At 38.1% G+C, this 14855-nt stretch overlaps 1 protein-coding gene across 10 annotated transcripts in view; it reads right to left on the reverse strand.

Moving 5' to 3' along the window:
- BAZ2B (bromodomain adjacent to zinc finger domain 2B) overlaps positions 1-14855 on the reverse strand; it is a 133892-nt gene that overhangs the window by 64197 nt on the left and 54840 nt on the right. For all 10 annotated transcript variants that reach the window (XM_086615931.1, XM_086615933.1, XM_086615939.1 and 7 more), the window contains exons 3-4: positions 5885-6040; positions 250-411 (exon numbers count right to left, since the gene is read on the reverse strand). In XM_086615931.1, the coding sequence (XP_086472057.1) occupies positions 250-411; positions 5885-6038 (316 nt within the window). In that variant the 5' untranslated portion in view covers positions 6039-6040. The remainder of the gene's footprint in view (positions 1-249; positions 412-5884; positions 6041-14855) is intronic.

Below are 14855 nucleotides of genomic sequence, written 5' to 3' on the forward strand. Positions count from 1 at the left end.
AAACTTTTCCCTACTACTCAGTCCCAGACAAACTATCTAAGGAAAAAGAGGGGGGAAAGTATCAGTACAGAGAGTATTTCGTTACTGAAAGCCCAAACTTGTATGACTCACGCTTAGCTAACCGAATCAATTTTTACATAACTGTAAGAAGGAACAGAAAGAATGATGAGAGGTAAGTCTCAAATTCTACATCTTTCTGCACCTGCAGAAGTTCAATAAGATTATTTCCTCCACAAATTTAGCCATTACCTTTTTCTGTACTGCTCCGACTGTTTTTTCCGGCCGCTCTTGAGTGGAACGAAGCAGAATCATGATTCTGTGCAGGAGGTGCAAACAGCGGTGGAATTCCCAAGAGCGGTGGGAAAAAAGCTGCCCCGTGACGAGAGTGCGTGTCCGCTGTTCGCCACCATTCTGCACCGCAAAGGAAATAAAACAAACTTCAGTTCTTTTAACAATATATTTGTTTCTGTCAGCATGTTGCTGCAAAGTGCAACACACATTTCAACAACGCTGGTCTCTTAGTAACAAGGAACCGCAACTGTGAATGCCTTGGTTAATATCAATGACTTCCATGATGCAATACAAGGTTTTCAAAAGAGCTAAAAAGGAATAAATACTTATGTAACATCTTAAAATACGAAGCATTGATGCACTAACAAGCAAAAATACAAAAATAACACAGTCTTTCTAACAATGCTAAGGCCATTCCAACTTACACGGTCAATCTAAAAAACTGCTTATGGTGACAGAAATGACTGTGTATTTTTTCTCCTTTCTGTGTTGTTCTTTAATCATTACAGTGCTAGCAAAGTCTGCCTTCCACGTGCCTCCTAACACCAGTAAGTGTTCCAAACTCCTTGTATGCATGATTCCAAACCACCTGTATGCATGACTTCATAGTACTGGTGAATGTCCCTCAGTGTAAAAAGCTGGAAAGCATGGAAAAGGCTGGAAATGGTTACATAAGTAACAACTATCCACTCTTACCATTGTTTTCAAAAACAAAAACCCTCTTCTGAATAGGATAACATCAAAAATATCTTAGTTTAAGTGAAACACAATGCATTAGCTATCTCATTAAAGTACTTTAAACCCCCCTCACCCCAAAAAATAGCAATTTAATAATCTCTGAACATGCTCTCACAGAAGCAAGTACAGAAGTAATAAACATGAACACAACCGCACACACTCCATCTTTAACTTTCCTTCATAAATCACACGTTAAGAGAAGCTAGTCTTGGACTAATTTCCTAAAAAAAACGACGTTTTCAAAGGGGATTGACAAAACTGCACTCTACTGAGAAAGCTGATACATAGTTTGGGTACAAACACTGCAGATGATTAACTTTGAGGAGTAAGAATACAAGGAACATACACAGAGCACTGACCTACTACGCCATATTTTAAAAAGCACCAATCACACGGCAACTCTCAATTAGGCTTGTTTTACTATAAGAACTACTAGGTGCTTGATGTGGTTTTAAATTAAATTATTTAGGTCCTCAAATACAATGGATTGAGAGCAGCCCTGAGGAGAAGGACTTGGAGGTGCTGGTTGATGAGAAGCTCAACATGAGCCGGCACCATGCGCTGGCAGCAGAGACGCTGTGGCTGCCCCATCCCTGGAAGTGTTCCAGGCCAGGTTGGATGGGGCTTTGAGCAACCTGGTGTAGTGGAGGGTGTCCCCACCCATGGCAGGGGGTTGGAACTGGATGGTCTTTGAAGTCCCTTCCAGCCCAAACCACTCTATGATTCTATAATGGCTTCCTTTAATCTCCAACATGCAAAAAGCAATGCACTGAAATTGCTCTTCTTTCAACATGGTTTCTACTAAGTCCATTTCTTACAAATAAAGATAAAATTCCATGACCAAACAATACTCATCCCATTGTTACATCAAATTCTTCTCTCATCTGTGTAGTCCTTATAGCAAATATTAGATGAGACACAATTTTAAAACATGGAAGTATTTCAGTTATGCCTATTAAAGTACTTTCTTCATCCCTCCTTTTTTCCCTTCATATTTTTGCTTTTACAGTCCTCAGTAACCTTGGGGAAAAAAAAAAAAAAAAATTATTTATTTGTTTGTTTATTATAAGCAAATCTATTTTCAGAAGTCAGCTTCTGGCCTATAAAGGTAATAATATGAAGCAAAAAGTCTGAAAGAGGCTGATATCATGTTTAAAGAATTATTGACAATAATGAAATTAGAGACTGCTTCTTAACGATACATATGCAAGACACTAAAATTAAGATGTACTGACCATCTTAACATCAATTTCCAAAAACTGAGAACTTATGATGTAGATTGTATAACACTCTGGGTACTCTGTTAGTATCAGAACTGGCAATTGTACTCTACTCCTGTTCACATCATTGTACTTAGAATCATAGAATCATAGAATGGTTAGGGCTGGAAGGGACCTTCAAAGGTCATCTAGTCCAACCCCCCTGCAAGGAACAGGGATATCTCCAACTAGATCAGGTTGCTCAGGGCCTCGTCCAACCTGGCCTTGAACATCTCCAGGGATGGAGCATCCACCACCTCTCTGGGCAACCTGTTCCAGTGTTCTACCACTCTCATGGTAAAAAATTTTTTCCTAATATCCAATCTGAATCTACCTCCCTCTATTTTAAAACCATTACCCCTTGTCCTATCACAACAGGCCCTCCTGAACAGCCTCTCCCCATCTTTCCTGTAGGCCCCCTTGAGGTACTGGAAGACCGCTATGTAAGCATGTGCATCACTTTAACATTACTACCACAATCTCCCTCAAAATTTGAAACAGTTGTACATTCCGCAAACTGTAAATCACCGCTTCATTTTTACATATCCATTTCACTTTTCCTATTGTCGCTTAGCGTTCAGAATCCTTAAAATCTCCAGAAGTCAAGAAATACCTACAAGCCTTAAATGAAAATTTTGACAAAACCAAGGACTTTAAAAGACGCTTACCATAAAAGAAATTTGTTTATATGGCTTTACATTTTAGCACTAAATCTGATCTTTCTCAATATTTATTTCAGAAGCTCCAAGACAAAAAAATAGCTGGTGTTAAACAAACAAACAAACAAACTCTGTTACTATAAACTGGAAAATCAAGGGGAAAATCGCAGTATTTTCCAATAAAAGCAATTCTGTAACTTTGTGCATTTATGTCCACAATTTTAAAATTATTCTGGGTCTCATTTAAGGAGAAATAGCGGAGTCCAAAACGACTGGAGATTTTTGCTTTGTTGGAAGCAGTTTCTGGTTTGGAAAAAAATATTTTTTCTAATAATTATTATTATTATTGTTATTTCAGTTTTATAAAAAGTTAATGAACTTCATTTTTTTGAAAATTAAAAATAAAGAACCCTTCAGGTCTGATAATATCAAAACGGTAAGACTCAACTGTCCAGCTTTGAACAGTTTCACAGGGGCTGGTATTGTTGCCTCTCATTAAGACAAAACACTGAATTATGACATCATTTACTCATGTGAGGAAAGGCTGTTGATCTATCTTCCTCCAAAGTTGCTAATACTCTCTCGAGGATGAATTTAAACCTCTTTCCAGAGTCAATTTTCTTTTCCAGTGCACCTTTTTATTTTCAGCAATGGGTGAATAAGAAGAAAGCAAGTAAAGTATCTGTTTACTTGATTGTAATGCTTCAATTATTCATGAACAAGTGCTGTATTAACCAATTAAACTAACAGTATGTGATATATTCCATTATGGTTTCACCCAGGTGCTTTGTCTATTTGACCCGGGAATATGCCAAAATAATTTAGTTGTGGTGTAATCTCCCTGGCAAAGCATAAAGACTCCCAGTCCTAACTCACCATGCGTCGTGGGGACTTGACAGCATATGCAATCAAGTTTATTGCAGAGACTACTTAATAGACTATTGATTGCTGCAAAGAAAATAAATAGATGAAGAAAAAGAATAAAAAGACTCTTTCTGATCTAATGCATAGATTAAGATGCCTTTACCTTCTCTTAGTAAGAATAATTGTTCATTCTTAAACAATTATTTTATTCCATGCTAGAGAACTGCATTTTTAAATGTGAAGATAATTGAATTATCATACAGATAGACAGACATTGTCATAATTAATTTTTTTTCACAAATATCACATAAATGAATAGTATCTCAGTTTAGGAACAGGCTACTAGTCTACCTTGAACATAGAATATCTTCTAAATTCCATAAAGTTTTTACTCAATGAAATTGCCGTTCCAGCCATAGGTCATTCATGGGAAAATAATCTTTGGCTGGTTGACAGCTGAAACACTTCTGTGAAGTTCCTCTAGGACAGCATATACCTTTCCAGAGTGGATGCAACAGTAGCCATAGTGTACTGTGTCAGGTAGAGAAATAGATATACTCATAAATAAAACTGATGGGACAGTACTGATAGTAAACTACATTCCAGCTTGTTTTTAGATATACAAAGTGTCCTTGAGAAAATACATCCATTCTTAAAGATCAGATGCAGCCAGGCAAAGGATCTGACCATTAAAAAAAAATAAAAGGAAACAACCTGTTAAAGACTGGGAATTATTATCAGTCTTTCTAACTATTAGCTATCAGATGGAAATTTTTAAAACTACTTAAGAAAGAAACTGACAGTCTAGTGTGTTTATTATATTATTCACCTGCTTTAGTCTTACTGTATTTAGTCTGTATTTTGATAGACCAATTATATATCCTATATATACAGAATGTTACAGGAGACACAAAATTACACGCAGTAATACCGATAAAGCAAAGGTAGCAAGCAGAGGTAAATGAACTCCTACTACATCTGGGAACCACCACAGAGATCCATTTCAAATGGCATGAGCTAATGAACATAGACATAAAAGTTTTTTGAAGCTGAATTTGTAGGGAGGTACTGAAAATAAAACACAGTGTTATTTTTTCTGGATCAGTTCTAGTGAAGAACCTTTCTGGCTGATTTTAGAGTAAGTAAAATAAATAGTTGAGACATAATTCTAGGTATGTGGACATTCTGGTTTCTATTTTTCTTTGCAAGGAAGTTGCAAATGAACAAACACAGGCTTTAGCAGGACCCTCAGAATCTACTGTTCTATAGGATCAGGGCAGAAGAGTTTTTCAGTTTGGAGAATACACACTTTCTTATTCTACTGCAAGAACCAAGTTTGTTCTGAAAGTAGTGGATTACTGTGAATTTAAGCTGAAAAACTGTCTATTTACTGTACATCTCTTAAGAATCAGTAGTACTCAGACTAACAAAAAGAACGTATACAATCTGTTCTCCAAACTGAAGAAACAGCACGGAAGTTATTTGCCATTTCTTGTTCTGTTCATTACATATGCACCACTCAGCCAAAACACGAGATTCATTCAAAAAAATGAGATTCTTGCATTGAGAAATCTTCCATGTAAGTTTCTGATTCAAGCCAAGATGTTTCACTCTAGTCAAGACTATGGCACTTCGAAATTCACTTTTTCAAGCTCCAGTTCCGTTACAAGAAACTTTTCCTCCAGATATAAAACTACAGTAGGGGTTGGTCTTGAATGGTGAGAACACGACGTATGTTCAAGAAGTTGATTGTTAGATTTTGATCTGAAAGTGGCACAGAGTTTGCTAGATCAATCCTTAACTTGATCCTTGCTTCCCTGGCAGCTTTGCAAACTCAAAATTTGTTTTACGTTTGAAATAGGCAATTTAAAATGAATTCTATTTCTTGAATAAACAAGGACTACACAAAATGTACTCACATGAAATGAATACTGCTTAGCAAAAAAAAAGAAACCAACCCAAACATTTTTCTCCGATGCATCTGTGTAACCTTATTATACTTGACTTGCAATAATAACTACAAGCATTGACAAACACTAAAATTGCATTGCAATACATAATAGTCATTTTTACCACAGGTGTTGATTGTGGAACTCAGCGACGCAGCTCCAGTAGAAAGGCTGCCTTTCGATACTGCTGGAGCTACCGACGGTGCAGAAGACACTGGAGTGGAAGCAGCTGCAGTAGAGGAGATTGATGATGACGTTAACCGCTCTCCAGACTCCATATCTGTAAGAGAGAAGATAAATGTCTGTTTACTACGGCAGAAAATGGAATCGCGAGGGGCCTACAGGAGCATCTGTGCTGACCATGTCTCAGGGTCTGCACTTGATTCTCGAGTAGTTCCTACAAGGCCTTCACACGAGAGGTACGTCACATGAACAGCACTCCGTCACCGGAGGAATCCGGCACAACGGCAGCAGTAAGGGAATTAGGTAGTGCTGCTGAGAGATGTGTCACATTTCAACTTGAACGCCAACAGCCTCACCTGGGACCATCACCCACACCCTCCACTCAGCAGCTCCATTTCAGCCCAGACTGGCACCTTCAGCCCTTGCCCCAGGCAGGTCGCAGCTCTGGAGCCTGGTTGGTGCCCACGCCTCCTGCCCAGCTCCCATCTCTCGTGGTACACACCTTCCCTTCAGACCTGCATGGGCTCCTGTCTGCTGCTTTCCTGATCAAACTACTCAGCAGACCCTGGGCCTGACAGATTCCTTTATTTTGCCTAGAGTCTGTGACCAGCACAGTGTTCAGATGCTGTGGAACCGCGCAGGGGTCGGGAAAAGCACTGCTTGCATCACCCTGGGCTGCCAGCTTGCCCCTCCGTGCAGAGCAGCCCTGCTCGTGCCGCTCCCTGGCAGACCCCAGCCTTCCACAGCCTGCACTGCACGCCAAAAAGTCTGTATCTAGCCCCTTACTTTAGGGAAAGACCTAGCAATTAGGGTGAGATAGTACAAACAGAAGAATTCCTGTCAGTCGCTAGCTTTTTTTTTTCCCTGGTGAGCTTTTCATATAAAATCAGACATTTTTACTCATCCCACGAATAGCCGAAATCGAAAAGTTATCAGACTTATTTCATTAACCAAGCATGCGTATTCTAAGAAAAACACGCAGTAAAATTATTATTAAAAATACTACTTGTTGAGAAGTAATTTCTCACATTCTTAAAAATGGCAGCCAAGCACATCATGTCCAAGCACAGTGGAGGCAGAGCAGAAAGACCATCTGACCCAACGTGCCAGAACTGCAGCTGACGGTGAGTCAGGACCAGAGTATAAATAAAGTGGGGAAGAAATATTTTCAGAGTCCCTTTATTATTACAAAAGCAACGCGACTAAGCACAGTTAACTCCTAACAAGGAAACTGCGGAGAAACTGGTTCCCGTCCGGCAGTGTCCCTCAGCTCCAGAGGCAGCATTCCTTGCCAGAGGAATCACTGGCAATAGGAGGAGGCCAAGTACTGAGCTAAGTCTAACAACCGCAATGAAACCCCACTCCTGGTCTTTGTAAAACAGAATGCCCAGAACACAGAGAGACTTAATTTTCCACATTCTATTTTAAACAATTTGGAGAAGTGATGTGTTAAACAGCCCTTCTGATCCAAAGTTATGTTACACAGGGACTTCCCAAAGACTCATTTGGAAAGCCAGCAGAAAGGCTGTCACCTGCTTCTCCAGTTAGATGCAGTATCCTTGGTTCCTCTTAGTCTGTAAAAATTAATATTAAAAAGCCAAAGGAAATACGAAAGCAGAAGTCACAGAGAAACATACAAGATATGTGGAAGATACACTGTGCCCGTTTTAACTCAATCATTAATTCCTTATCACTAAGCATTTTTATATATGGCAATTTCTACATACCGGATAAAGTCCCTCGACTTTGCTAGCTAGCAGAACAAAAGATCCTACTTTCCCAACGTAAAAACTCTGCTAACAAGGGAACTACAGTATATTATACAGCACTGCCTACCCTTTACACAAACTGCAAACAACCACTCAGCAGAGAACAGCACCAAAAGACTTCATTGCTTTTATTGTTTAAAGCCCAATTTATCACACATACTTTTCAAGCGTGTGGAATACAATTTTTTTTTTCTGTCAACACAGAAAAAATCAACTACTTACACTGATCTAGTATAAAAAAGTATCTACTAGTACACTGAATATGAGGGCTATAAACTTTTCCTTCAGAACAATAGTAGAAATCATGAAAAGTACGTCCTTCAAAGAACTTATCGAGGCAAGATATTATTAAAAAAATTTTTTAATTCAAGACTCCTAAATACATGCTCTTCTCCAATTAAACATTTTCTAGCCCCAGTTAAAGAATGTCTCATTGATGTCTAGGAATTTGTGAACATAACTCAGCTAAACTGGTACTCAGTTGAAGCAGGCCACTGAAAAAATAATGTATATACAGTATTTATACATTTACAGACTTTAAATGTTAAGTTATGTCCATTAAATTTTATAACTATTCCTAAGGATAATAATTAATATTAATCCCTTTCATAAGGGATTATGAAATACATCTGTATCTACAGATTTAAGTCTGTAGCATTTGCAAACACATGTACTATCTTTAGTACATGTACAGAGTACTACTATCTATAGTACATGTACAAAGATCAATAAATAGACATACATGAATACAACAAAGTACATTTTCTTAGACACTACGAATGATTGAACTTAGGTGAAGCCAACAGGCAGTTCTTGTACAGCAACCCTATGATTTTGTTGTATTTTAGTATTCATTGTTGTAAGTATGGCCACAGTGAATTCACTGTATATCCAGACAGCATAAAGGAAATTAGAAACACATCATAATGGTATTATTACAGTAATCACTTGCATTTTCAACCTTTAATTCAGCTGCTTGTTTAAAGCCATTAATAGAAAACTTGAATATCCGTATTTCTGAACGATTTTGAAGTGAAGAAATTATATTCTTTTCCTATAGACACACATACTTTTGCTTTCAAACTTAAGTCAACCCTTAATTATGTTTAGTTAATTACTCTAACCACACCAGATGGCTGACTCCAAAAGAGATAATCCCTGAAACAGCCATTAGTCAGGATCAGCAATAATTACACTGTAGACCTAATGCATTCTGTGACTAAAAAAGTCCGTACTAGTTACAGCAGATCCATATTCTTTTTAACCTCAAGTATATATTAGACATTTGTTCCATTTTAGTGTATTTTTGCCAGTCAATACTTGTGATGAACTTTCATGATTGATTTTTAAACTCTCATATTTGTAACAGAGAAATGGAATAAATAAAACTCGAGGAAAAAAAAAAACTGACTTTTTTTATTTTCAAGAGGTAGTCTGGAAAATTTGCCTGGAACTCCAGTTACTTCCCCAGAATTTTCCACAGTGAATGATAATCATGAACACAAATAAACAGTTGCATGAAAACAGAAAGCAATGTCGCAGTAAAAGGAACAAAGAAGCAAAGTATGTGCACCTTTACACAGGAAAATGTTGTCTTTTTTTGGGAAAAAAACAAAACAAAACAAAAAACTACTAATGTTTAATAAAAATAAATACTCTAAAAATGGGCACAGGTTTACTAAAGAAAACAACAATCAAATCATTTTCATATTTAAGAGGTGAAATTCCTTTAAACTGAATCACCTACCAATTCCACGCTCAAAACCTTTGCTGAAACATATACTAACACAGAAAAATATAAATTCTTACTCCTAAGCAGGTATGAATAACTAACTCTTTTCATGGGATATTATCATGGATATAATAATATCCTGTTAAAGTTAGTTGGGATGTGTGAAGACTACAAAGTGAGTCTTAAAAAAAATTCTAACCAGTAGACTCACTCACCTCCAACTTCCAGTTTAACCTCTCATTCCCATGTATTGCTTCATTATTTCAATGATTAATAGAGTGAAAAAAGTCAAAAGCGCAGAGGTAAAATATACTTCAGTCTTCTTCAACAACCAAGTGAAATTTGTAACAACTATTTGACAGCCAACTGGGCAAAAGTCCCACAACACGTGGTGTTCTCTTGCCTTCCAGCAAGGTATTTAATCGTGTTGTATCATAACGCTGCCAGTTTGTGACTATTTCTTGAGTCGATACGAGTGCTCCAATGCTGAAGGTCTTACAGCTGCTGAAGGGAAGCACATCGGAGTCGCTCAGAACAGACAGTCCAGCAAAGCAGAACTCATCACAAATTTGAAACGCGGTTTCATTTCATGAAGTAAAATTTAACATCTAACTCTTCTCCTTCAAAGTGAAGCAGAGCCCACAACGGCCAGTGCACGGAAGGTAAATGCAGAGCACAGGTGTGGACGGGGGGTGACCCAGCAGCCACAGCACCCGTGGGTTCCGCACCCATGTCACAATGGCCATGGAACCAAGGAGGAGCGGGTGTAAAAGCAGTGGTGTGCCAAAAAATACACAAAGCAAACAGCTACCCTGAACAAAACCTCACGGAGAAGGAATGGGCAGAGCTCATTATAGACAAGCTCTGGACACAGGTGGCTGCTCCCAGCAATGTCCCTGCTCTGGTAATAAGGTCTGCTCATAGACCTTCCAACACGCAGTCTACGACTGCTATGAGGCTTCAGAACTTTGAGATTTTTAAACTCAAATAAAAGTGTCAGTATAATTAATGAGATTCACTTTACGTTTCAAATGCTGTACAAGCCTTGAAGGCCAGGTTAAGTGCTAAGTATTTCAAGTTCTGCAGAACTTCATTGTAATTATGTCACCTTCAGTAATTTACTTTAAGGACTTTACATAAAACTCTCTAGAGAAAACGGCCACCACAATAGAACTTTTTCACTAAATTAACCGCAACACTGGCTTGTGTTTCACAGGTACAATACCACCTACAAAGACACCTGTATCCACAAATGATGCATCAGTGTCAGTTACACTGTGCGAGGCACACGGAACATTCCTGCATTATGCTCTAAAACCTTCAGAGCCCTCCCCTTTCTAGTATCAGGCCAGATTCAATCAGCGGTGTAAAAAATCACTGTTCATTACATCAGAATCCACAGCAGTGAAAATATTCATAAAATGACAAATATATCACAGCACAATTACACAAATGTTTAACAGTCTTTACTCACAGAAGGTGACTTACTAAAAGCCACTTAAAAGCAGATACAAGTTGCAAATTGGCATAACTGAGTCAGGACCAGCCTTGCAAAAATGGAAACAGAGAAGGAAATAAGTTGCCATTCTACTATTTGGTAACAGGCAATGGCCATTTTAAATAAGATCAGGACAAAATATGACATTTTAAAAAATGTATCTGCTTTAATTCTATCTGACAAGATAAACTCATCATTAAATGATATGTGCAAATTAAGCTGCAACTCAAACTCTTATTTTCTCCTATTTTACAAGTAATTGTTATTTTTTTAGTCAGAAATAAACCTCACTTCAAGCAGTTCTGCATTCACAAGTTTCATGATCTTCATAATTCTGATAAAGACTACTTCTGAATGACAGAGGCCATTATAATTCGGTTGTTTTACATTCCATGGAGGGAGGAGGGGCACACAGGGCAGGTTGAATTACAGTCCTCTACAATCCTTGCTTCTGGATAAATCTCAGAATATAATTCCTGATGGCTGCACATTGCTGGGCAAGAAGTAGAATCTACCCAATTTGTAGCACAAAAAGCGAACGGCCGTAACAGGTACCCATCAGGAAAAACAGCACTGCAGAGAGCCACTTAATGTTGAAGTGACTCAAGTCTACTTAAAACAAACATTTCAAACCTAGAATAGCTAAATCTGGTTTAAATAAATAAATAAAGACAAATCTATCTGTATTATTTGTTATTCTGTGTAAGGTTCTCAACTTTGTGCATGTATGTAGAGCAGTCACCACTTTTCTTTCAAATACGCACTCTCCAAAAAACTCACTACAAACAACATATTTTGCCCACCTGGTGTTATTTTGCTTTACATAGGCAGAGAAAATGTCAATTCAAACAGTTAAAACTTTTAAAGCATAAGCTAAGAGAAAGATAATTTTGCAAAGAAGTAACTACAAACCCAGATATCTATTTTTGTGTACGAACTCCACATGATCAAAGTAACCAAGAACCAGTTCATGGGCACTCCCCTACCAATCTTTCAAGAACAAAGATGCAGAGAAAAGTATTCCTTTACCTTGCAGCAGTCTACCATAATATCTCACGTACTCCAACAAGTACGAAGGGGCAAGGATGTTAATCAAACTCCTTCATAATAAAACGCTCTAGAGCCTGCATTAGGTGCTACCTCTTTTAAGATTTTTCATCCTAACAATTTAAGACACTCTTTTACTACTTTAAAAACTGCTAAAACTAAAACAACCAGCACGCTGATGAGAAAAGAGTCAAGAGTTCCAGAAAAGCATTCAGGAGAAACAAATATTTTGAATGTGTACCCGTACTGGCCTCAGGCTTTGCACTGGGTCCTGATTGTGTTTCAGAACAGCACCAAACATTATTGTAACATCAATATTGTTTTACATTTAAACAAAAAGAGAAAAAGTTAAACATCTAAAATGTACATTCAGTACATTTCAACGCCAGCAAAGACTAGCTTTAGCCTCTGTGACAGGAAAAAAGTCTATCAACCTCTCATGTCGTTAAGTGAGTTCTGGCACCTTGACTAAAAAAAAACCACTTATCTTTGAGGAATTAGCATTTCTCAGTTTTGAACTCTTAAAGCACCTTGTAGTGTCATCTAGCAGGAATGCAATGGTTCCCACTAATAGTCTGAGGCAGGAAGGCTGAGACACAGATAAATTATTTCCACATTTTCATGTTGTTCCACTCACATAGTTCTTTGGAAACCCAGAACCAGTTCTAAGAGGAAGTATTCTGTGCAATACTAGCCAATGATGTAGGTCAGCTTCATCATTGGCATCCACCCTCATTTGCAAAATATATTTTTTATGTTATTTGTTCATTGTTTCTTCCAGTTTTAAGGGAGCATGATCTTTAAAAAAATTGAGACATTTAAGCAAAACAAAAGAAAAACAAATAAAACAAAAAAAAACCCTAAAAAGTCCACTGAAGTTTACCTGAACAGAGCAACTAGAAGGAATAATAATGGAGTTAAGATACAAAGAAATAAAACCAAGCCTCACCAGAAGCCACAGAAGCTATTACCACGTCAGAAGACTATCCTTGCTGACTCCATTCATAATATTATTCTTACAAACCAAGCAGATGCAAATCTGACATCTGAATGTTATTTACACACTTGAAGGAAGTGGTTAGACATAAAAAACCTGACAGATTGCATTTTTATGTCCACATACTGGAGAGAAAGAAGATTATAAACCATCCATATTTCCATCTACAAAAACAAAAGTATACATCAAAATACGTATCTAGATTTCAGGCTCCTATCAAAGCCACATGCTAAACATTCCATTTTCCTACATCATTAAAGAATACCAGTTAAAATACAGGAGTCCATTTTGGCTGTCAGGAGCTGCTTCCTTGGCAAAGCTTGGTAATCATTTAGGGATTAAGACGATACACGGTATTCCCATAAACCATTCCTTCAGAATTTAAAGGTGCTCTGCAAAGGCAAGCTGGCACATCATGGTCATCCCTAAGTAACAAAGGAAAGCGCACTGCTTTGCGGGGTGGGGAGAAGGACGCCCCAGCAGCCCCAGCTCCTGACACCCAGCAGTCCCCTCGAGAGGATGGCCACAGGAGGTGCAGTGACGGCCTATGGCTGCACCCCCTCCACCCTCGCCCTGCGGAGCACAGCACCCACACAACTGGAAGGCAGCCCACGAACCAGCAGCTCCAGCAGCACCCACCAGTGTTCTACAGGAATCCCGTTTGTCAGAGCACCTATGATGGAGCTGTGAGCCAACGAGTTCAGCCGTAAGGCACCCGGCTTCCAGTTTAAGAGACTCTATACAGATGGAGTATGCAAAAACACTTAAAACAGCAAGGGAAACATTTTTTTAAAACACCACGACTGTAGAATGTTGGAAAAAACTGACCAGGGGTACAACAAACCAGGCAGACAGCGAGAGCGTGCGAGCCTGCTAGAAGATGACACGCATGTTTTGCTGGCACCCAAACTAGGACACTGCTTAGACACTGCCAATAGCAAGCATTATTGTAACTTATTTAGAACATGAAATTATATAAAAGTTTACGTAGCAACAGGAGCAGTTCAGTATTTTGTTTAAAAAAAATATGGAATCTTGTTTTCTAAGAGGGATTAGTATAAAATAGTACTTTATGTCACCAGTCTTTCAAATTAAATAGGCAGTGTTACCGGGCTTGTAAGGGACACAGCACGCGCACGAAACCTCAGGCTACCCCGTGAAACCTGTATTTTGCAGTTAATGCTCTGAACATGAAGAGGTCACAGTTTCACAGAGAATGTTTACTGACACTCATTACTCAGTAATCCTCAGAATACACAGATAAGTATTTTGGGGATAAAACAGTGCAAATCAACAGCTTCCAAATACCATGGCTTCACCACCACTTAAGAAGAGAAGCCCCTTAACAAATTAATGCAGGTTGAATCCCACTTCTCTTCTTCCCCATGGCATTTTTCCTGCCTTGTTCCCCTCAAAACAGACCTGTACCTACACACTTTGGCCACTCTATTGTCCACACCCTTTTCCCTATGTGTAACAACTCCTGTGAACTAACAGGTCAAGTATCTCCAAAAATCTTTTTCTACTACAAGCTGGAAAAACAGTCTCTATATAGTCACTCACTTATTTTTCTCACACTGTGAACAAATATAGATTTCTTGTACATGTTGTCTACTTTACAAGTTCTTTAATAATGGCTATTTAATTTCATAATACCTATTCTTTTAACTATCTATTATGAAAATATCTATTTTCTTTTAACTGAATCACAATTTCACTCCAGATTTCATTTTTGGTTACAGTATCTGTCAACATAGTTGATCGCTCCTGTTACTAAATGAAACTACAGAATTTTATTTCCATAGTAAGATACGATAATAGAAAAAGTGGTAGACATTTTGAAAAGCAAATGGTCATTCATTTGATCAT

This window comes from Tauraco erythrolophus, chromosome 8, assembly GCF_009769465.1.
Source record: "Tauraco erythrolophus isolate bTauEry1 chromosome 8, bTauEry1.pri, whole genome shotgun sequence".
Taxonomy (NCBI): Eukaryota; Metazoa; Chordata; class Aves; order Musophagiformes; family Musophagidae; genus Tauraco; species Tauraco erythrolophus.